The sequence below is a fragment of the Mytilus edulis genome, chromosome 10, assembly GCF_963676685.1.
Source record: "Mytilus edulis chromosome 10, xbMytEdul2.2, whole genome shotgun sequence".
Taxonomy (NCBI): Eukaryota; Metazoa; Mollusca; class Bivalvia; order Mytilida; family Mytilidae; genus Mytilus; species Mytilus edulis.
Window position 1 is genome coordinate 52,045,457 of NC_092353.1, and position 23,422 is coordinate 52,068,878.

The window sequence follows — 23,422 nt, forward strand, 5'->3', positions numbered from 1 at the left end:
TGCTTCCATCCAAGTCGTTCACGGTTTTGTGTAAAGATTCTTACTATTTAAAAAAATCCATCAAAAACTATAATGACCAAGAAAATTTGTACAAGAAAACACTGATAGTGACAACAGCCAGGCAAGCTTAAAGTGGCTTAATAGGGAGGCAAAATGTATGTAAAATGTATCTATACAATGTAGAAATTTTGCTTGTAAAAGCAATTGAAAACTATGTAGCTTAGTAGACAAAACTGGAATATCTGTATTATAAAACAAACAGGCATAAAAAAGAAGAAAAAGGGAATTACATTGTTAATAACAGTGAGTGAACAGTGTCTTATAATATTTTTATGGCTTTTTATGAAAAAAAGAAACTACTAGTGCTCAAATAATCTCCAGTGATGGTCAACTTCACAATTAGCTTACTCTTTTCAAAACCTACTATGTAAATGTCCTGACAGGGAAAGAAGTCTACTTACTGACTAATTAACACCAAATAAAAATTATGATCAATTGAACATCCAGTCAATAGAAATATGCTATGATTTGATAGCCCTCAAATTATGTACTTTTAGTGTAGAGCTATCAACTTTGTTTACATTTTCTGGGTCACTTATGGCCTTAAAACTTGAGGTATGCTGTTTGTATGATGTACTGTTAAGTAAATATTTGAAAACTAGTTAGTTCCAGGTTGAAAACAAAAACAAATTTTTCTTTTAACTGGTTTAGTTGATAGTACAGAATAAAAAACAATTCAAATAAAATTGAGAATGGAAATGGGGAATGTGTCAAAGAGACAACAACCCGACCATAGAAAAAAACAACAGCAGAAGGTCACCAACAGGTCTTCAATGTAGCAAGACATTCCCGCACCCGGAGGCGTCCTTCAGCTGGCCCCTAAACAAATATATACTAGTTCAGTGATAATGAACGCCATACTAATTTCCGAATTGTACACAAGAAACTAAAATTACAAAGAATACAAGACTAACAAAGCATATTAAATAAATTTTTGGCATCATTAATAACATCAATCAAAGCATGTTGACTTAATTTGGGAAGAGTACAATATTTGTTTCCCTTCGATCGTCACCATTCTTATTCATATTTCGCCTTCGGTCTCAAGTAATAAATTAGCTTAACTTCTCTATGAGGGGTGAAGCTTACATGTAATATCTCTGTTTAAAGAAACAAACTATAGCTGGCCAGTGACCTTGACCCTAGTATATAAGCACCTGTTCCACAATAACTTGTCATTATTTTTCTAGAGGGGTGAAGTGAACACTTCACTTGAATCCGTTTTAGTTAATTTATTTTTATTTTAGATTTAGGGGAAAGTTACTAAAGTTACATTTAACTTGTGTACGATGTACGACAAGTTCTAATGTTATTTTGTTAATTAGAAATAATAATTCCTCAATTGTCTACGATGTATGACAAGTGTTGATGGAAATGAATTTAAATTTCTTGTCTACGATGTATGACAAGTGTCGATGGAAATTAATTAAAAAATTTTATTGTCTACGATGTATGACAATTTTATATATTCATTAAGTTTTTGCCTTAGTACGATGTACAGCACATTTGTTTCTTAATTCATACACCTGTTTGTTAAACAGGTAGATATTTAAAAGTATTTCTATTCACCTGAAGGTCGTGAGTACTCTTCAGAATTTACACGTGTTTTACCTGCACAGGTACACATTATTTTATTACAATGGCTGAATTTGATTATGCAAATGTATTGCTTTTGCAAGATGTATAGAATTATGTTTACACTTACAAGGGTGATGGCTATGATTTTCATCATCTCAGTTGTTTTAGAAATTAAAGATGATAAATTTAATAGGAAAACAAGAGGTATTTTGAATAAATCCTCTTCTTAAACAGTTATAAAACCTAGTAGTTTTATATAAGATCATAATGGCATTGCAATTGGAAATAATTGACAAAGCAACAGAACGAGTCAAAAGTAAGTTTTTAAATCTAGTGCTACTTGTATAGCTTCAAAATCTCCTTGATTTGTGAATTTTTCTTAAGATAGTGCTGTTGAGATTTAAGATAAGCATGTACATTTGTATACATATTGATGCATTGACTCATTTTTATTAATGTAGTAAAGAACATGTATGAATCATGAGGTTTGAGACAGTTTCTCTGCCTTCAACTCAAGCAGAGTTTGTAGAGAAACCTGCTGCTTTATTCGAATTTTGCCATTAGAGGCTTACTTTAATGAATATTTAGTTCTAATTTTGATCTGAACTACTGTAATGATACTGTTCATGTACCTCCTTTTGGAGTTTGTGCCATGGCTGATGATAGTCCAGCCGGAACTGAATTTTGATACGTCTTTTGTTCCTGCATTAAGGTTTTCAGAAGCCTTTAAGGCTTCTCTAAATGAGATTAATGGTCCATTATCTCATCCTGTTTGTTGAACAGTTTAATCATGATTTTGCTTGGAAAATCCCAAAATTGTTTAAAAAGGCAGAAAACTGTGTAAGTTTTCTTCTGGACTTTCTGTGACTGTTAATAATACTACCATGTCAGTAAATATCAAATCAGGAAAATATCAAGTTCATAGAGGAGTAATACTATCACCCTGAGAACTGTGAGAATCCTAGTGTGTCTAGGATAAATAACAAGATTGAAATGGCACTGCCTAGACAGGCCCACTATGTGGTTTCAAAGATGCAGGGAACCCAGAGATACTTTATTAAGGGGTTGATCATCACCCCTATTGTTGAGGATTTTATTGTAAAATTCTATTTGTTTGTTTGACCATGGGTTTCTATTTTAACGCATAGGAGATGCTCAGAAATATCTAGATGATAAAACTTATTTGTAATTCTGATGTGATAGTTGATTTATTACGTTTTTAGTTATGATTGCATGAAGCAAACTTGGTGATTATACAAAGATTCTTAAGCAAATTCTAGATTCCTTGGAAGAGGTTCCAGGTTAGCAATTATTTTACTCCCAGCTGTTATGGGAAAGGCAATATCAGTCTTTTAACTGTGGAGGCTCTGTTGGTTAACAGGGCATATACTAGTAGGCAATTCCCTTCATTGAGAGGAAGAGGTTTCCCAAAAGGGAACAGAGAATCTCAAAGAGGTCACATTTCTCAACCAGTTGCTATATACAGTAGATAACTTAAATATTATGATTTGGAAAATGTTACTAATGGTCCATTGAAATTAGATTTATTAAGAAATGGTTATAAAATTATTTTTAATGATGTACCACATATTTGAATAAAATACATTTCACCTTTCATAAGGATGAAATAATTTCAGAAGTCCAAAAATTGATAGCTAAGGGAGCTATTTAAGAGGTTGATCGATCATTGGAAAATCAGTTTATTTCCTATATTTTCTTAGTTCCTAAGAAAGATGGGTCTTCAAGGCCTGTTACCTATTTGAATAATTCAAACATACTTAGCTTGTGGCTAATCAGCATTTGGAGCAGGACCATTTATCTTTTGTTTAGATGTAATTCTTAGGGATGATTATCTATATATATATAGAGAGAGAGCTAACATCTATAGATCTCACAGATGCATATTTAAGTATCATTTATGATTATATCACAATTGCCTGATTCATGTGGAAAGGACATTGATATGATATTTATGTTCTTTGTTTTGGATTGGCTTCTGCATCAAGAGTTTTTACTAAGGTTTTAAAACCTGTCTATGTATTTTTATGAAATAATGTCACTTGAAGTATATACATGCTATAGTTTATACATTGATGATTCTTTTATTATGGATCAGAATTTAGATGGTTGTATTGTGAATACAGAAGAAGTGGTGCAAATGCTTGATAAGCTGTGCTTTGGAATAAATTTTGAGAAGTTGGTACTCATTCCTTGGAAGCATATTGTTTTCCTTTGTCTCATTATTGATACTGAGCTATTTAAGTTTTTTCTGACGGATGTGAAATGGTAAAATCATCTCCCTTGGGAAATTCTTCTTAAATAGAATTGTGTAACTGTATTATAGATGATTTGCATCATATATTGGTCTTGTGGCACATGCTTTTAATGCAGTATCTGTGGGAATGTTGCAGAAACATGGCGAGAAATAATGTTGAAACACTATAGTTGTTACAGTGTTTATTATCATCAATCTATAGGTGAAATTTTTAACGATTTAAATCAGAAATTAAGAATTGATTTTTAGACCCATCCAAATAAGTTTTTGGATTGGACCAGATGCCTCATTAGAAGGATTTGGGATCCAAATTTGAAGAAAATTTTTTTGATTTGGTAGATGGAGCTTCTTTAAGAACATGCGCTCATTTCATATAGATTTCTTAGAATTGTTGGCTATATTTTTCTTTTGGAGAGAAATTTTTAGTCACAGAGAGTTATACAATCAGAAAATACAATTTCAGTAGCATTTATTATGCAATAGGAGGTATAACCTCTTTGTCACTTTTAAAACATGCTTACTACAAATATTTCATTATTTGGGCTTGGTGTTCAAGAAAGAACATTTTTATCACAGCTCTTTATATTCCTGGTAAGAAAATTTTGATGCTTATCATATGTCTAAAAAATTTACAGATTCAACAGGATGGCAATTGAAAGAAGATATATTTGTTTTGTTGTTATCACGTTTTCATTTTCAAATCTGTAGATAATTGATTCGTTGTCTTTTGACCAACAAGATGTTTGTACTTTTCATGGTCAGATTTAAGACCTTATATTTTCCCATCTTTTTCATTGTTGGGGATAATTATAAAGAAAATTATTAGTGATAAAGTTCAAAAGGCTCTTTTGATTATTCCTTTTGGTCTGCTCAGAGTTGTTTTCTTTGCTAAGACCAATTTTAGTTTATTTGACAGTTAAAAGTTCTGCTAAACATAAAAGTTAGTAACAATGTTACATACTGAAGAATGCCTTTCCGTCAGGAAGAGATTTGATTTAACTGTGTATTGTAAAAAGTATAAGTGACCAACACCTGAATGGTTGATTGTGCGGTAGGGTAAAAATGTGTGTATTTATTCAGAAATCACTTTAATATAAACAGGAGATTTCAGAATCATTTGTAAAATATATTTACACTTCATCTTGGAGATCATGCATCTATGATCAAGCATTATTAATATTTTTTGAGGAATTTCATTATTTGGTGTGTTCAAAGAGAACCAATTCCTTATCACCATCTCAAAAGGATGTTATTGATTATTAAAATTTTTTGTAAAACACAAGCTTTTCATATTCAGCATGTTTAATGTGAATTTTACTTGTTTTATGTTGAAACAGACTTGATCCTTTAAGAAGTAGCTAGATGTTACTAAATTTGTTTGTTTACTACATGCATATGTGAAAGGTTGTTTAAGCCTGAATCTGCAATTGAAGAGTTCGATACTCTTTCACTATGGAGATGAATTTAGTGCTATCTTTTTAAGTTCTTTATATTCATTAGAGGATTTTACATTGAAGACTGTCTTTTATACTTGTGTCTTTATTTGCCTTGACTACAACTGCCAAAGTACAATCTTTATCAGCTGTAGATTTACATTCTATATTTTTTTCATTCAGAGACATGGCACTTTATTTTTTCATATACATGAGTTTTTGAAAAATACTAGATCTGTTAGTTAGTCTACCTAATGAGGTGATCAAGGGTTTTGATAAACCAAAACTTTGTGTTGTTAAGACAATGTTTTATCATGTTTTGTGTACAAAATATGTGAGAGAATTCATCTAATTCTTTTTGTAAAGTTTAGATAGTTAGAGAGAGTTCTAATTTTAGCCGAGGTTTTAAGGTTTACTCATTTAGAGGAACCTCTTCATAAGTGCATTTAGCTTCAGGATGTTCTATTAAAGACATTATGCCTTTTTATGGCAACAGCTTAGTCTGGACATATGGTAAAACTTTTTATAAGTTCTATAAAAGGGAAAGTGAATAATATCAGTACTAAAACACTTTTCTTCAGTTGTAGTTACTGGATGATCTTGTGATTTCTATGCTTTATTAAATGTTGGCATTTATATAAAAATTGTTTTTAGTTTGTGTCTACACTTTAAACAAGCTAATTTATTACTTGAGACCGAAGGCGAAATATGAATAAGAATGTTCCTTCATCCAAGCATATCTTGGATGTGCAGGATGAAGGTCATTCTTAGAATATGAGCCTGAGGCTCGAAAGTAATTAATTCCCACCCTAGGGATTATCAGTCAGACCCACCCTTTTTCCAATGGGTTTTATATTTGGTCGACACAAACTTGCTTTAAATTATGACAAGTTATTGTGGAACAGGTGCTTATATACTAGGGTCAAGGTCACTGGCCAGCTATAGTTTGTTTCTTTAAACAGAGATATTACATGTAAGCTTCACCCCTCATAGAGAAGTTAAGCTAATTTATTACTTTCGAGCCTCAGGCTCATATTCTAAGAATGACCTTCATCCTGCACATCCAAGATATGCTTGGATGAAGGAACATTATTTGTTATGTAGCATCTTATAGATGCACCATTGACACTTAATGACTACTTTTGGTGGTTTTTTTTAGTGGAATTATGAAAAAAAATGCCTTAGACATAATTTTGTTCAAATGATGATGTTAAATGATTTTCTAATTAGATTAAAAATTTTGCAATAACAGATCATAATGAATCTCAGCTAAAACCAAATACCAAAAATTCATAATTTTCTACAAAATTTAGTTGATCTCTTTGCAAAATAATGCTATCTGTGGTCTGTAGGAACATTGCCAGCAAGGATTGAAGCACTCTAAACATTTTGATTTCTAGTGAACCGAGTAGAATACAATAAAGGGACTGGGGAAATGAGACAAAGATATTTATGTTGTAATTTTTTAATCCCGAACTATGCAAGTAACACACATAGGTTTTTATATATAACAGATAGGTAGGGCCTGCTGTTGAGATAAAATGTAAACAGCTAAATCCTTAAATGTCAGGCTCTTTAAGGGGGAAACTTAAAGCTAGGACATAACCAGATTGAGAATAACGGTTGGTTCATAGACCGGCGTCCGATTATTCACATGAATAAAGCTGAAAGGAGAAGGTCCGGTAAGACCCCTTTTTGGCCCCAAAATATTGCAGTTTTACCAAATTGTTAAAATGTAAACTTTTAGTTTTTTATTGGACAGTAGAATGCTTCTGCTACACAAATATTGACTGTTTTTGACAATACAATGCACATATATCAGGTACTCTACCATAAAGTCATGCTAAATTACTGAAATCTTCACAATTCTATCATTTTAGTTAAATTTTAGACGGTTTTCTTTTAAAACGAAAGTGGCTGCATTCGTGTTCATCCTTAATATTGGAATGTAAGTTGTATTTGATGATAATACATAACATGTATAAAGGTTGAGGATGAACACGGATGCGGCCACTTTTATTTTTGACAAAAACCATCTGAAAAGTGACATTTTTCAACAAATTTGGTAGATTTTTCATTTTGAGCTTGAATCGGATCGTTTTTAATAACTAAATTAGTTAAAATCTTTCACAAAAACTAACTGAATCAAATGAAATAGACACTTATGTGTTTAAAAAGAGGTCAAAATCTTTCCTGAAATTTGAGGCCAAAATCGGTCCTTACCGGACCTACTCCTTTGTTCAAGGCAGATTTTGATATTTTTTGTTAATAAAAAAATCACTTTTTTCCTTACAACAGATATAAAATATTATTTTATATTTTATCTTAGAAGTAAGAGTAGCTTTTAACATTTAAACAAATTGACAAAAGTGTGATGATGATCTGGTTATCTCTTAATATTTTGGCCTAAATTCAAGTTTTGCTTCTTCCTCTTCTTGCATCCAGGAACATATTATTAGATAGATATACTGTTCCCAGTTGCATCATACAATGTTATGAGATTGTGCAGTATAAAATTAATGAACATGTAAAATGCCATGAACACACAAATATGTTGTTTAATATATAGAAGACGATTACCCACACACAAGGATGTTGAAAAAATTAACAATAAAAACGTTGTTTTAGTCAGGATATATTTGGTGTTAAGTTGTTGAATGGATGATTCTCTCAGGGTAAGGGTTTATAAAATAGAAAATGTACACTTCAAATAGTAAAATAACGGTCTAGTTTAAAATTACTCTTAGGCAATATAATAATGGTGTATTGACATGCTTTTGCCTCTGCTGTTGTTTTTTATTTGGTCGGGTTGTTGTCTCTTTGACACATTCCCTATTTCCATTCTCAATTTTATTTCACATTTTCCCCTGTTATATTGGCATATATAAATATATACTATATTTTTATGCTTTCAAATAACTTTTACCTTAGAACTTATTTTAGTATAACCAGAGACATATATATCATATATATATATATATGTCTCTGATTTCTCTGATAATACAAAATTATATATTTAACTTTTTTCATAAAAGCTGATCAAAAAGTTATTACAATGTAAGTTTTTTTGTTTTTGAAATACCAAAAAAAAGTAATTTATTTATGACAATGAAGTAAAAATATGACTAAAGTTACTTTGTTGTTTATAAGTTTGTTTGTAGTTTGTATAGATCGTAAAAAAATGAGAGGAATCATTTTTATTTAAATTTTCGGGAGAAATATTCTTATTTTTAACTTAATATGTACTTTCAACCTTGGATCTATATCTAAAAACGTAATTTGATAGATATTTTTTCGCAATAATTATATTTTTCTTAGTAAGTTGAAGGTCGTTTCGATACACACCTCCAGTTTTAGCCAATAAATAGCACGTAATCGTTCGACCTCTTTCTAAACCAATCAAATTTGACTTTCGGCACAATGTAAGACCGGTACATTTTTGTTCTTATGAACAGTTTCTATTATTCGCCTTATTTTAATACGTTTTGAAATATATCCCTTATAACCTCAGCCAAATTTTGGTATTACGTCGAAAAAAGTAAACAACTTAGTGAGTAATTTGTTTTTTATCTTGTGGAAAATTTCTAACCATGTGACTGGTATCTCACCGGCGGTTGGTTACATCCCGAGGTAAAGGTCATCATGAATAAAATTTACATATATTGACATCATTGTTGAAATTTATCAGCTGTTTTAATTCATTCAAATCCAACGAAGGAACTACACGTTAAATATTCTGTGCAAACATAAATGTATGATCTATCAGGATACTTTGATAATTGCTCTTGCAATTTAAACTTTGATCTCATAAACGGCAATACGGAGCCAGTAACTGTGATATTACCCTTTTGTGGTATGTGCAATAGAAATAAAAATCTCCAAGATCCACGGAAAAAGTCACGTCTGTCAAAAAATGACACTATGATTTTGAAAGAGGTAGGCACTTAGAATATTATTTGAAATTATGTTATATTTAGTTTGTTTATTTCATGACTTTAAAAATGCATTAAAAATTAAAGGAATTGTATTGTTTTGCCGGCCAATTTCCGGTAAACTGGAATTTTGCTGAATCTCCCATTTGTAGGCTAGGCCCCCTGACAGGTGTCCGTCAGTGCTACGGTCAGCTGTTTTGACTCTGGACGTCGAACAAAGAATTTTGGATTCTGTTGTTATCATAATTGAAAAAAAGTATTTTTTCCAGCAAAAGATTTGAAAGTAAAAATAATCATTCAAGTTATTTTAAAGTACCGGCCGGTTTAAAAGGATGTGTCTGGTCTTGTCAGACAATGAAGCCCTTTGTTATGTAATAATATATTTATACAACAACAGTTATTGTATATTGAATGTGTTGTAAGACACATCCTTAAAATATATTAAAAACATGGAAATTCCAAATCAATACCTGCTGCATATTTAATAATATGAATATTGTGTATTTGGTTTGTTAATGATAATCTTATTGTAAGATTTTGCATCAGTGAAACCATGTCTCTAATAATATACATTTGTAGTTTCAATTAATTTGATAATGAAATATGAAATTCACTGTCTAATTTGAGTTATCATTTCCTTGTAACAAACTTTAAAATGACATTTGCTGATTAGGCATCTCTTAAATATTCAAGTTGGGATTGCTTAAAATTTAGTGGACAAAGGATCGGACGACACTAAACCTTTTGGGATTAAACTTTTTCAACCTGTGCACAGTGGTCATCGTTGGTTATCTGACCCATGTCCATGTTCACTCAACTTTATATCTATCATTCTGTCAAAAAATTACATACAAGTACTAAATCAGCCGAAAGTTATTTTGTGATAATCTTTACCTTTTCTGATGTGTACAGCAAAATCTTTAAAAGTTTATGGTAAAATTTTAATTTTTGTTTATTTAATAAAAAAATGATATTTGCTCGAATTCTTCATTATATCTATTTTCTTTCTTTTTAGATTATACCAGTCAACACTTCTGAAGATCAGGTAATTATCATATTATACAACAAATTTACCCGTTTCAGAATCTTTATGCATTCAGGGTTATATGTTTAAAAGCATATATACCATTGATTGTATACCACAAATTGCCAAATAAGAATAAGCTCAAAAGGCAGTTTAAATGAAAAAAATGCCTATAAACATAATAATAAAGTTAAATTCTTCAAGAAGGTTTTAAATAGCACAGGACACTATTGTCCTATTTATGAATGGTCAAGATGGTCCATAGCTATTTAAAGTGTTTAGAAAATAATTAACTGGATTTTGATCTTGTCATTTTTGCTCTGGTTCTATTCTTTAAGCTACATTGTAGGCAAACAGTTTGGGGGCTGAAACATATGCTCCATTCTCTGGGCTGTTACATATGCATACAGTCTGTTTCACTCCAAGAATGTTACAAAAGCAACATTTTGAAAAATATGTGTACTTTTGAACTTTTTTTGTTCAAGTTTTTCATTTTTCATTTTCAAGAAATCATCCTCATTTGTTTAAAGTAAGTCTAAGGCTTCAATTATGATATAAGTTAAATTATATTTTTTCAAAAATTAAAATGTCTCCTTTCAAATATTTTCCTTCAGCTTGAAGAAGAAAAACATTGCATAAACCACATTGTTAAGATACATAATTGTTACATGTAATCAATATATACATTTGTAACATGTTTTATTCAATATTTAATTTTTACCTGTTTGTTATTTGAATAAGTAGTTAAAAAGGTAATTATATTAACCAATGGTCACACTTCAATAACTTTGTTCCGGTTGACACCAGTTTAAATTCTATTTAAAAAGGGGAAGGAAACCACTTTAAAAGGATTGTATTAAAAAGAATTGTATAGGGTAGATTTGCTGATGCAATTACATGCTTAAGGTTTGTGGAAGGGTGATGCAATCAAGAAATACATAAATAGCTGATGAAACTGTAGGATCTTGTTATTCTTAATTAAGGATGTTAAGCAGATAGGTTGTGTTTAGTTATATATCAGTGAATGGTTATATTTTGTGTGTGGATTATATATATTGTGAAAGAAAGAAAAATGATGATCCAACTACAGGATTTTCAAAATAAAAAGGTAGAGTTTTAAACATTTTTTTTTAATGGAAAATAAGATAAGATAAAAAGAAGTTATTGAAGAGCAATTGAAAAAGGATTATATTTTTTAAGAGCCAAAATTGGTACATGTATTTACATGTTATTAAGACCTTTGTCTAAATACATTAAGATGAGAGTTTATATCCTAAGTACTTTTGGAAAGGAATATTTCAGTTTGGATTTTATTCACATGGTTTTGGAGAAGACTTTTTTTCCATTTTTAAATAAATCAGCTTTTTAGAAAAATAGATAAGTTGTAAATCCATAACCATTTTTTATTTCACAAAATATGAAATATAGATTTCTGTAGAGGGTGTAAAAAGAATCTTAATGTTTTTACCAAATATAACTGAATTTAATGGATGTTCTGTCCTTGTACTTTATGTATTTGTCAAAGCTCAGTTGACAGGCAATCAGTCAGTCACACTTGACAGAACTTATAAACATGACTTTAATTAAATTATTACTTAATTAGCCAAGGTTTGCTGATTACAGCTATTTTTGATAGATTACATTAATGATAATATTGCAGTTTAGGGAATTCTATTGATAGATTTTGTAGGCATATTTTTCGAATTATGTAATATATCATTAAGAGTGTAATAAACTTATGAAATCCATAATTAAAGTGTTATAATTGTAAATTATTAGACAAACACACTTTCCATCTGTCAGGTGATAATTTACCTGCTTAATGTGTTTAATGTGATAACTCTGATTAAGTTTGTTCAATATTAAAATTTATAGCATGATTATGTACACAAATGTAGTTGTCATAGAAAAGATAATAACATTGATCATTTCATCTTTGACATACAAATGCTGGCATATTGTAAACGGGTAATATTGAGTAATAATAAAGGTTATATTTTTTTATAATTGGACTTTAGAAAGTTTATTAGATCATTGGCCATTCTTATTTTTTTTTTTAGATTTTACAAAGTTTAGAATACTTTATTGGCCAAGATTGCCTTACAAAAAATTGTATACATAATTAAAGTAAATTTTTTAAAACTTGTCATTGTATGAAGCCTATGAATTTTGAATACCATCCCACCAACTCCTTCCAATAATTTGAAAGTCCAGTGAGTGAGTGAGTGTGATAAGAGGAATTAGTTTGAAATATCAACTATTTCTTATGATTATTTTTTTTCTGTCTTTTCAGACACAAATGGTATTTATAGACGCTTTCCTACAGAATAACAGACTGGACCACTTGACGCAGTTGATGGGGTACCACCCGACCTATCTAGAAAACTTCTTACGGACCCAGCAATATTTGCTCCGTGGAGATGGACCTCTACCATTTCATTACAGACACTACATCGCCATTATGGTAAGGATAAAAAATACTTCAAACAGTTATAATCTAGTAAAGAGGTAGTCAGAAAATGCTTTTATTGACTTTATTAATAGATGTATAGTATTTCAATGGTAAAGGATGAAAAAAAAATAATGGCAATCGCTATTTTCACTATTTGTTTTCGATGCAAAACAATATTTAGGTCGTAATAACTTTTAGCTGACAAAGACGCCTGTTAATTGCTTGTTATGTATTTATTTTGTAAAGGTCAGCAGAAAAAACCTGATTCTAGTAAGATACTAGTAAACACGATTTTTGCAATGTTTGTCTTGTTTTATTTGGTATAAATACACACACAGTACATAATAATGTATAGCCACAAACTAATTTAAATGGGAGGGCCCTGTAGCAACTAACAAACTTACATATAAGTGACAAGCGTTTGGTTTACCGCAAACACAGTTTTTTAAACGTCTGACAAATGTAAATTGCTCGTGTGACTTGTGGCGTGATTGGGTTATACAATGATGTCAATTACGGTCTCCAATTACGGTCTCCAATTACAGAGGGTTTATTAGATTTTGAAGAGCTATATTGAAAATTTAAATTAAAATGGGTTCATTTTCTCAAAGTCTCTTTGTTGGATTAAAATTGAAAGGCTACATGTACTTGAAGAAGAAATATTGGCCAGGTGGTGTTATTTTTGTAAAAACAACCCAGAGCATTGAAAATTATAATTTTGAATTATTTGATAAATGAAGAGAAAATTCAGGCAGAAATCAAGCCAACATCTAATTGAATGTACCATTAACACTTATATTATTTTGGTATTAAAATTGAATTTAGATAGTGTTCATAAATCATGGTGTATATGATTTTTTTTTAGGCTGCATCACGACATCAGTGTACATATTTAATACACCTTCATGAAGAAGAGTTCATCTTACAAAATGGAGATCCTGATTGGTTAAAGGGACCAAGTCATATTCCAAAGAAAATTAGGAACCTGTTTGAACTTAACAAATTAATGGCACACAGACCATGGTTGATAAATAAATCTCATATTGAAGTAAGTATACATATTCATACTTAATTTCTAAATTTATATTCTATGCCTTTTTGGTTGACTGTTCACATGTTGGTCAAGCAGAATGTCTAGACAGTTGAGTCTATGATTGTGGTCAGTGGTGGATCCAGGGGGATGTTTGCAGGGTTGGAACCCCATTTTTGGGCGATCAATGCATTTGAAAGGGGACATATAGTTGGAAGCCCCCTGGTGGTGCTGTATTAGATTTCAAAGTTGCTCATGTGAATCATATGAATATTTGGTCTAATATTTTTGGTTTAAAAAAAACAAGGATAAAATAGAACAAGTTCATAATTATTTGCTGTTTTGAAAACCATACCAACAAAAATGAAGCAGAATTTGCATTTATGAAGAAGAAATGAATCATACTATACAAGTAGACAGTGGTAGAAGTATTTTACTGATTAGACAAGATACTTGTACAAGTACATGATGAGTGGACTGTCCTAATGACAGATTTTATACTTGGATAACCTCGATGTATTTATAACTCTTGTCATCTTTGGCCAGAAGAGTTTTATCCTAAATTATTATAATGATGTCTTTATCATATCTATCTACTGGTCAAGGAAGTGTCATGTCTGGTTTACTGTTCATTCTAATTAACTGGTTGTATGCTGCTAACTTTTATTTCGTCTGTCACTTTTAATGAAATGAAACATTTTGAGTTGTTGTCCAAAATGCTGTTAAAATTTATTTGGACATCTTACTTAATATCATGACTTAAACAAATTATAATACTCTAGAGAGGGTTAAAAAAAATACCCAAAACATAAAAAAAAAAATATTTTCAAGAATTTAAATAATAAAAAAATGTATTATTTTTTTCAGAAGTTAACAAGAGGAAAAGACAATTGGTCACTATCAGAATTGATGCAGGCTATATGTTTAATGGCACACTTCCATGCCATGTGTAGTTTTGTGTATGGTTGTGGTGTACGGAATGAGCTGGATCATAATGGAGAATCGTTACACCGCCGGTTATCGATGAGCGACGATTCCGATAGTGACACACAGGTACTTGCAATGACTTGGGAGGTTTTATTTCTTGGGCAGTTTGAAATAAATATTATATATTTATTTCTCACAATTGTGCCAAGTAAGTAATAAGATTCCATAAATAAATTATAATTTGATTAGGTACTTGATGGTTAACAACATAAACATGATAGAATTTTAATATAAATATAAAGTGCACCTGAACAAGGAGGTTACATTCATGATATTATTAATCAGTCTCTAGAAGATATTCTGATCACGTCAGAACTATTTCTTGTGACTTAAGTTAAATATAGAATGATGAATTGTTGTTTGCTTAATGTCCAGTGTTTAAAAATAGATTTAATACCAAAAAATTTAAATCTAATCGTGTATTAATTAATCTACCTCACCTGTATCTAAACGTGGAGATAATCAACTTCATTCACCATAATCGATAAAGTAAATATTTGATCGCAAGTGACGACCTTGATTTAAATATTTGGTCGCAAGTAAAGACCTTGGTTAACTTTGTGTATGTAGATAAAATTTAGCTTTGTTAGAAAAAGGATATTAAGTTCAAAATTTTTTTTCTTCTTAATCTTTGATAAGGAAACAATTGCAGTCTGCTGACCTTGATTCTGGGCTTACACATGTAAAATAGCCTGTTTAAAACAAAGGAAGAATTTGAAAGATACCTGATTATTCCCCAATTTTGACTAGGGAAAAAAAATTGCTGTCCATTATCCTTCAATTTGGGCTACCCTAGTCTGTTTAACATGCAGGAAAATTGTAAAAGATATTTGATTATTTCAATTCAAATAATTATAGATATTTATTTCATGTGCTTTAAATTTCTTGTTTATATTTCTAGGGAAATGAACCAGAAGTAAAAATAGAAGTTTTGATGGAAAGAATGAAAAAATTAAACGAAGACGACAGCGATGATCCAACAGAGGAAGAAAGATTAAAAAGATTTGAATCAATAGAAAATCAAAGTGTTGAATGTAAGTCTCAAAAATATACTATTGTTGCTCATTGTGAAGGCTGTACAGTGACATTTAGTTGTAAACTTCTATGTCAGTTGGTCTTTTGTAACAACAAATAAGAAAATGTGGTATGAATGCCCATGAGACAACTCTCCACACGAGACCAGATACTTCAGTGATTTATGGAACAAAATATTCAAACAAAAATGATTGTAATAATTCTTGTTGGGTCTGACACCAGGCTTTTCCGCCAACAGAAATTGGTTGCCAAATGTGCTGAAACTAGCTTTTCTCTTCGACAAACAATAAGTTTTGTAATACTAGAGAAATAGTAGCATTGTATTTGGTGTTAAAAAGAAGCAACCTAAAATTTATAAAACGCATACACTTATATATGAATTTTAAATAGTCTTGAAGAAATAACCACGAATATAATTGACATTATTACTAATTTGATTTTCAGTAATAAGTTCATCGATCCCATCACCGAGAGTAGAAGTGTTAAAATATTGTGAGGATCCCGAGTTTTGCTATCAGGATTTTGCTAAACGTGACAATATTGACTCTATACCTACATTCAGAGCACAAGATTATAATTGGGAGGAGCATGGATTCTCATTAGCTAATCGTTTATTATCAGACATAGGAAGTAATCTAGAAGATCGATTCAACATTGCCATAAATTTAACATACTACACGTAAGTAGTCTTTGTAGAGACATCAAGTTATGATATAATTTAGTGGTGTAAGGGAGATAAATCTAACCTTTTTGTCTTAGAATGCTTTTCTGCTATAAGGTCACACTTTTATACATGTATATACATTTAATTTATGGTTTGTTTTAAAATGAACATAAGCTTTTGAAATAGCTTTTAATATAATTATATCTTTGTCATTGCCCCCTGAGGGAATATAATTGGAATAAACACATATATATTCTATAGAAAAGATCAAAAATTATAATTGTGTGGCAAGCTTTTAATTACTGTTATTCTATTTTTTACAGAATGGGGAAAGTGAAAAATGTTGATACCAGTGCGTTCAGATGTGCAATTTGGAACTATATTCATTGCCTGTATGGCATTATGCATGATGACTTTAATTATTCCCAAGTTAACCAATTGTTAGATAGGAATTTAAAATCATACATAAAGACTGTGACATGTTATCCTGAAAGACTGACTAAAAAGGATTATGACAGTTGTATGCAGGAATTCAGACATTCTGAAAAGGTACGTTAAATTTTTTTATAAAATTACAGTTCTCTAAACTTGTAGGTATATTTAGATAGAGAAAATCAGATGATCAGAGTTACACAGAAAAAAATCCCTGCTTAAAAATAATCGACTTTTTCAACAAAAATCTTAAGAAACAAATATATTTGAACATTAATTCTTTTAAAATAGGCACATAACCTTTATGATATCTAACACTAAAATAATGTTGTTAAAAAAACATATTCCAATTAGAAAAAAATATGAATCTTTATAAAAATTATAGAAAGAAAATTTGTTGGTTACACTAAGACAACACTAACTGCACACTTTACACACCAAAAATGTGGTTGATTAGCTTTAACTAACCTTAACAGTATGTTAAAGTCTAATTTTATATACTATGCATACAGCATACATGTTACAAAATTTAAAACCACAGACACTGTTATTTTGTTTGCCAACGAAATTCACTGCCATCTTATTCCTATGCGAATATTGTATACACTGTACTTCCATGAATTAAGTAAGTTAAAAACATAAGTTAATAATATTATATTTTTTATTCTTTCAGGTACATGTGAACTTAATGTTGTTAGAAGCCCGTTTACAAGGAGAGTTACTGTATTCCTTACGAGCAGTGATGCAACACATGACGTAAAAAAACAATCGAACAATGTATCTAGTCTTATGGCCAATGGTGCATTGTGGGTAGTGGCCATTTTTCTGTGATAGTCTTTCATTAATAAGTGATACTGGTTTTTATTTGTTGTGACTGTTTTTAAATGTATTGTAGATTATATGAACGAATGAAGAGGGAAACTCTATTTTTCTGAATTGATGTCAAAATTTAACAAATTTTAATTTTCTTATTTCACTTTTATCTCATTTATTCAATCATTTTGTCCATTTTACAAAAGCAATGCCAGGGACGTTTTCTGTAGAGAATTTGATTGGTATAATGTTCAGCATTATAAAATTTCAGTCTTTCAATAGTTCTTTTTGTTTTACCTTTCTTAGCAAAAATATTCTAAAGAATTAAGAAATCTTGATAAGTTCAAAGGTTGATATATATTTTTTCAAGTATAAAAATGAAGATACACTTGATTTATAAGTTCATTTAAGCTGCAATTTAGAATGTATGTCTTTGTTAAAAATGGGTCGTGAATGATGTTTTACATGTTATACGAAATGAGATTAGCCATTTGTTTTTATGGCCAAATCTGTTCTAACACAAAGCATTAGAGTGATGTTATGATTGTGAAATCTTTGTCAGTTTTATGGCAATGATTAGGGTAGATTTAGTTTTAATTATGAGCTTGTGACTTGAACAGTATTTGAGTAGTGAACAAATTTAAACATTGTACTGTAAATTCAGAAATTATTGCATGCATTTATTATTGCCATGTTTGAAGAATTAACAAAATTGTGAGTTTAATCATTGCGATTTTAGGAAAAGCTATGTACAGATGTATGTATTTGATATCCGAATGAGTATTCTTATTGTTCATGTTGTTGCAATACTCAAATTGTCGCATTATTTACATTTATGAAAACCTCGCAATAATTTCTGAATTTACAGTATATGGAGCTTTGAGAGGTCAACATTGTCAGAGACATGTTTTTTTACGACGAGTTAGTACATAGTGCCACTAAGTTGTCAAGTTTTGTCTAACAGTATTAATTTATTTGAAAAGACTATATACATAGTCAAGATTTTTCTCAGGGATGTTTTTTTTCGATAAGAGAAAAGTTATTGACTTTCGATCTTTACAATTTACTTTTAACATGCTGTTAATCCAAATATATAAGTAAAATAAATGTCTAGATAGTTCAGTTGACTAAATCAAAGATTACTTACAATGTAACTGTTATCTTCTATTATGTATGCTTGTTTTATTACAAGTTTTGTTTTCATTATTCATGTTATTTATTAACCTGAAATTTTTGAAAGATGCAAATTCATCAAATAATTGAACCAGTTTTTTTAGTGCTTTTAATGATAAAAATTCAAATTATTGGAAGCTATTTAAAGTTTAAAAGCATAATTCTGAATATTGGTGCAAAAAATAGTGTCTTCCTGGTCTACTAAAACATGTTTGCCAAAAGTTCAATTTGGTTCTGAAAAATATCAATTTTAATAATGTTATAAGAAGAAAAAAAAAAATTTTAATTCTAAATTTGAAGTTTTTTTCTCGAGAAATTTTAATTTATATAGTTGCATGTAGTCCTTCTTTTGAAAAGAAAAATCAAGAAAAAAAGTGCTGATTACAAATTTCCAAACAACACTTTTTATATTGTTGAACAGTATTAATGCAAAATTATTCTAATTGAAGAGTGCTTGTTAAAAATGAGATTAATAGAGTCTAATTTTGCGATTTTGAATAGCGTACGGGTATGGCAAATGTAATCGAATGTAATTAATTACTGATTATTGCATTATAACATTCATTAAAGTCAAATACATGTACATGAAGGTTCATTCCGTCGATCAAATTTTAATATCATATCATATAGTCAATCATACGAAACATGTAAATAATAAAAGTCAAAATGTGTTGGGCATTGAATGTTAGGTACCCTATGTTTATGTTAAGGAATCGTAGATCTGTATTTGGGGTCGAAGCTATCTCAAAGATGCAGGCGAAAAATGATAAAAGCTTTGAATATTCATGATTTAAGATTTGAATGATGACAAAAAAATTGAAATGGGAAATATGTTGAAAAGAGGTGCAAAACTGCTTCGTAAAAGAAAAATGAAAGAGAACTATCATTACAAATCAGGTTTTGCTTGTAATTATTGCTTTTTAAACATTAAATTACAATTTAATCATGTTTATAGGTTGAAAGAATTAAAAATCTGCATGTATTCAAAGCTTTCATCAGGTTTCAAACAATGTTTCAGATGGGCTGAGACCCTAGTTAAGTTATTGAAATTAGAGCATCAAAAATTAAAAAACAGTGCTAAAAAGATGTGAAAATATATTATAATAAAATGTATATTAGAGATCCTTTACTTACATAAATATGTAATAATTAAAAACTTCTTGAACAAATTCAGGAAGTAAAACTAAATTAGATCCGGAGCTTCTGTGTGTTTTTTCAATGTGGCCTTGTATAGTGGCTTCTTTACATTTGAAAGAATTGGGCTTTTTGCTATAAGTACCTTTTTGGCATTGCAGCTTCAGATTTTTTTTCATATGGCCATATGGAAAAGTACAGATTTGCCCTGAAATAAATATACTTATGCTTAGGGCTTTGCTGCAAGATCAAATCTTGTCTATATCTACAGCAAATTGCTGTTCAATAATATCTATCCCTTTGGTAATTCTTCATGTTAAAACGATGTCATTTTGTGTAAAAATCAGGCCATGATGGCTTCACATGCCTTTGAACAATCAAAAACATGGAATCATATGGCAATTGGTTAATAATTTATTGTTAAATATTTACATGTAAATTTGTACATGGTTGTTGTTTGTTAATACTAGAGTAGAAAGTTATTTTTTCAAAGAAAAAAAAGAAGAAAAAAAAACAAATGTGCCAAGCATTTAATTTCAAACAAGTTCATGTTTTATGACAAAAAATAAAAACGTATTTCATGATATATATTGCAGTAAACATTGAGTTATTTTGATTAGCTACAAAATGTTCATGCTCTTGCATTTAACTACAAAATTTTAAATGTTTGGTTTCGATGTTATTGGCACATTTGGAAAATAGAAAAAATAGAAAAATTAGCCAACTCTGAAAAAAGAGAGAAAAAAGAATCAACCAGCAAATAGGTTCCATGTAAAAGATAATATTATTTTCGTGTGAAATGTTGACCTGAAGTTATATATGAAACCAACTTGACTATGAACATTTCTATTTATTATACTAAAACCTTTTCTATATTGTGATAATGAATGTTGAAATAAAAAAAAATATTTGAAATATGATTTGTTATATATGCAAATATCTTTCCAATAAGAGTTGTAGATATTTTATGCCCCTCCAATAAATGTTTTGTTCTTTACTATAAAAAACAGAAATATGATATGATTTGCAGTGAGACAATTATCTATCCAATACCAATGGATGCAAACAGCTAAGATTGACATACAATTCCTTACAAATGAGAAAAACTTGTACTGCCAATGGATTGCAAAATATGAAACAAATCAAAAGATGATAATAAGCAAAAGAAACAAAACAATTATTGTACACTCCTTTGTGGCTTAGGACAGGCATTTTTACGAAAGTTGCACTGTTAAATTGTTTAAAAGTTCTGAACTTTGATTTTTACCTGGGACATTGTTTACACAGCACAACATTATAAACTATAGTACTCTAAAACTCAGTTGAAAAGTGACAACACATCCATACTATGTGCAAAACCACAAAAAAACATCCATACTATGTGCAAAACCACAAAAAAATGATGAAATACACCCATCATTTAAAAATAATAAGTTGTTAAGGATCTTAGTTCAGGTTTGATATGGATACTTGATACTGTCCTGTCTGTGAAGAATATCTCGTTAATTTGTTGTAGAATGTGACAATGGGATTTTAATCAAGCTATGGCTGTGGAGTAAGCTATTTGTAATTCAGCTTCATGCTTCAAAGGGTAGTCTAGGTAAACATTTTACATCAGAAAATACTGGGCAGATTGAAACAAAGTTTGCTTTTTTCATAGTCATAGTCATATGCATCCAACAATGATGGAAATGTACATTGATCAAAGACATCAAACGAATGGATAACAACTGTCATATTCCTGGCTTGATACAGGGATTTTCTTATGTGGACTCAATCTGGTTTCAAAGCTAGCTAAACCTCTCACTTGTATAACTCGCATCACATTCCATTATATTGACAACGATATGTAAACAAAACAAACAGACATAATTGGTAAATAATGTCAAAAATAAGGGTACAGCAGTCATCATTGTGTCATAATCTTAATCACTATAAAAAAACCACAAAATTGGAAATAGACCAAGCATATTAGCAACCTCGTTTTATAAGCTGTGCTAGTAAATACCAATTTAGCTCACTAAGACATTTACAAAAAAAGACCAGATCTGTCAAGAATTGAACGTTGTTTGATCTAGATAAGTAATGCACCCATTTGCAAATGAGTTTGTTTTATCATTCAGCTCATTATCCTTAATTTAAGATATTACTTTAAAATGTCGTCCCATTAAGCATTTATTAACAACTATGGATTTTAAATTAAAGAAAGAAAGCTTCATCATTGCTGGGAACAGTATGTTTCTGATTATAGCAAATACGGTTCACTATTAACTTACCAAAACAGAATAAATATTTTTATAAGACTTCTGAGGGAAATGACAGCAAATTCCAAAGTTGAAAACAAAGCAGGACAACATTATATTTGGTCAAATAATTCTTCTGGACACGATGACCAAGTTGCTTGTGTGAACACACTACTGACAACTGGGAATATGCATTCAGGTTACAAAAGCAGAACTTTGTTTTACAAACTAAATTGCTCTTAAAAGGCAAACGCTTTTTTTTACTGCTAACGTAAACAAAAATACTTTCAGCATTAGTAAATAGCAGCTTGCCTAAAAAAAACCCACACAAGAACGTAAAAAGAGAGATAACTGTAATTCAAATGATTTGCATAACACGAATTATGTTTAATATATTTTACAGTCACCCCGGATTGTATCCCTTTTATTCTATAAGGATTAAAACAATTCAGTAAGTATTCTTTAATATTTGGAACGAATTTTCTATTTGTATATACAATCTTACAAAACCAGTTATGTAAACGTGCTGCTCTTTATTCCCAACCCTTGACTCCGAGAGTATACAAAATTAATCATTAATTGCAATTTTTAAAACACGAATATTGGAATATGTTATTTTCAAATTCATCAATCGAAAAACACTAGATCCGTTTGTATATTTTATTTTAAGATCAAAACAACATACACAAACTGTCACATTAAAAAAAACGAGATCGTCTAGAATTTAAAATAATGCTGAAAAATAAACTGACAACACAATTGCTATAAATAAAAAAGACAACAGACAAATAATAGTAGAGAAGACAAAACATAGAAAACTAAAGACTAAGCAACACGAACCCCACCAAAAACTGGGGGTGATCTCGGGTGCTCCGGAAGGGTAAGCAGATGGGAGCTCCACATGTGGCACCCGTCGTGTTGCTGCAAGTTATGTTATTACAAATCCGATAAATAGTGTCTTATTCGGTTGGTCACATTCGTGAAAAGGGAAGGGTATTGTAGTTACGACATAAGGAACATATCCGACATCATCTGTGAAACGATAATTTCATAACAGTCAACAACTCATGATGGCGTCCTTAAAAATGCACGGCCTTGTTTTTACAAACACAAAAATGTGTGTACACCCAACAGTGTAGCCGGCTGCCCTTACACAA

At 30.2% G+C, this 23,422-nt stretch overlaps 1 protein-coding gene across 7 annotated transcripts in view; it reads left to right on the forward strand.

The window, feature by feature from the left end:
* Window positions 1-20,937, forward strand: part of LOC139491457 (sestrin-3-like) — a 58,107-nt gene extending 37,170 nt beyond the window's left edge. For 2 of the 7 annotated variants that reach the window (XM_071279159.1, XM_071279160.1), the window contains exons 4-11: window positions 10,294-10,323; window positions 12,596-12,766; window positions 13,620-13,802; window positions 14,652-14,837; window positions 15,673-15,805; window positions 16,251-16,485; window positions 16,794-17,019; window positions 17,576-20,937. In XM_071279159.1, the coding sequence (XP_071135260.1) occupies window positions 10,294-10,323; window positions 12,596-12,766; window positions 13,620-13,802; window positions 14,652-14,837; window positions 15,673-15,805; window positions 16,251-16,485; window positions 16,794-17,019; window positions 17,576-17,662 (1,251 nt within the window). In that variant the 3' untranslated portion in view covers window positions 17,663-20,937. Of the gene's footprint in view, window positions 1-7,785; window positions 8,022-8,643; window positions 9,283-10,293; window positions 10,324-12,595; window positions 12,767-13,619; window positions 13,803-14,651; window positions 14,838-15,672; window positions 15,806-16,250; window positions 16,486-16,793; window positions 17,020-17,575 lie in introns of those variants that run through there. The other 5 variants (XR_011656544.1, XR_011656545.1, XR_011656543.1 and 2 more) reach the window with 5 other exon arrangements.
* Window positions 20,938-23,422: the final 2,485 nt, after the last annotated feature.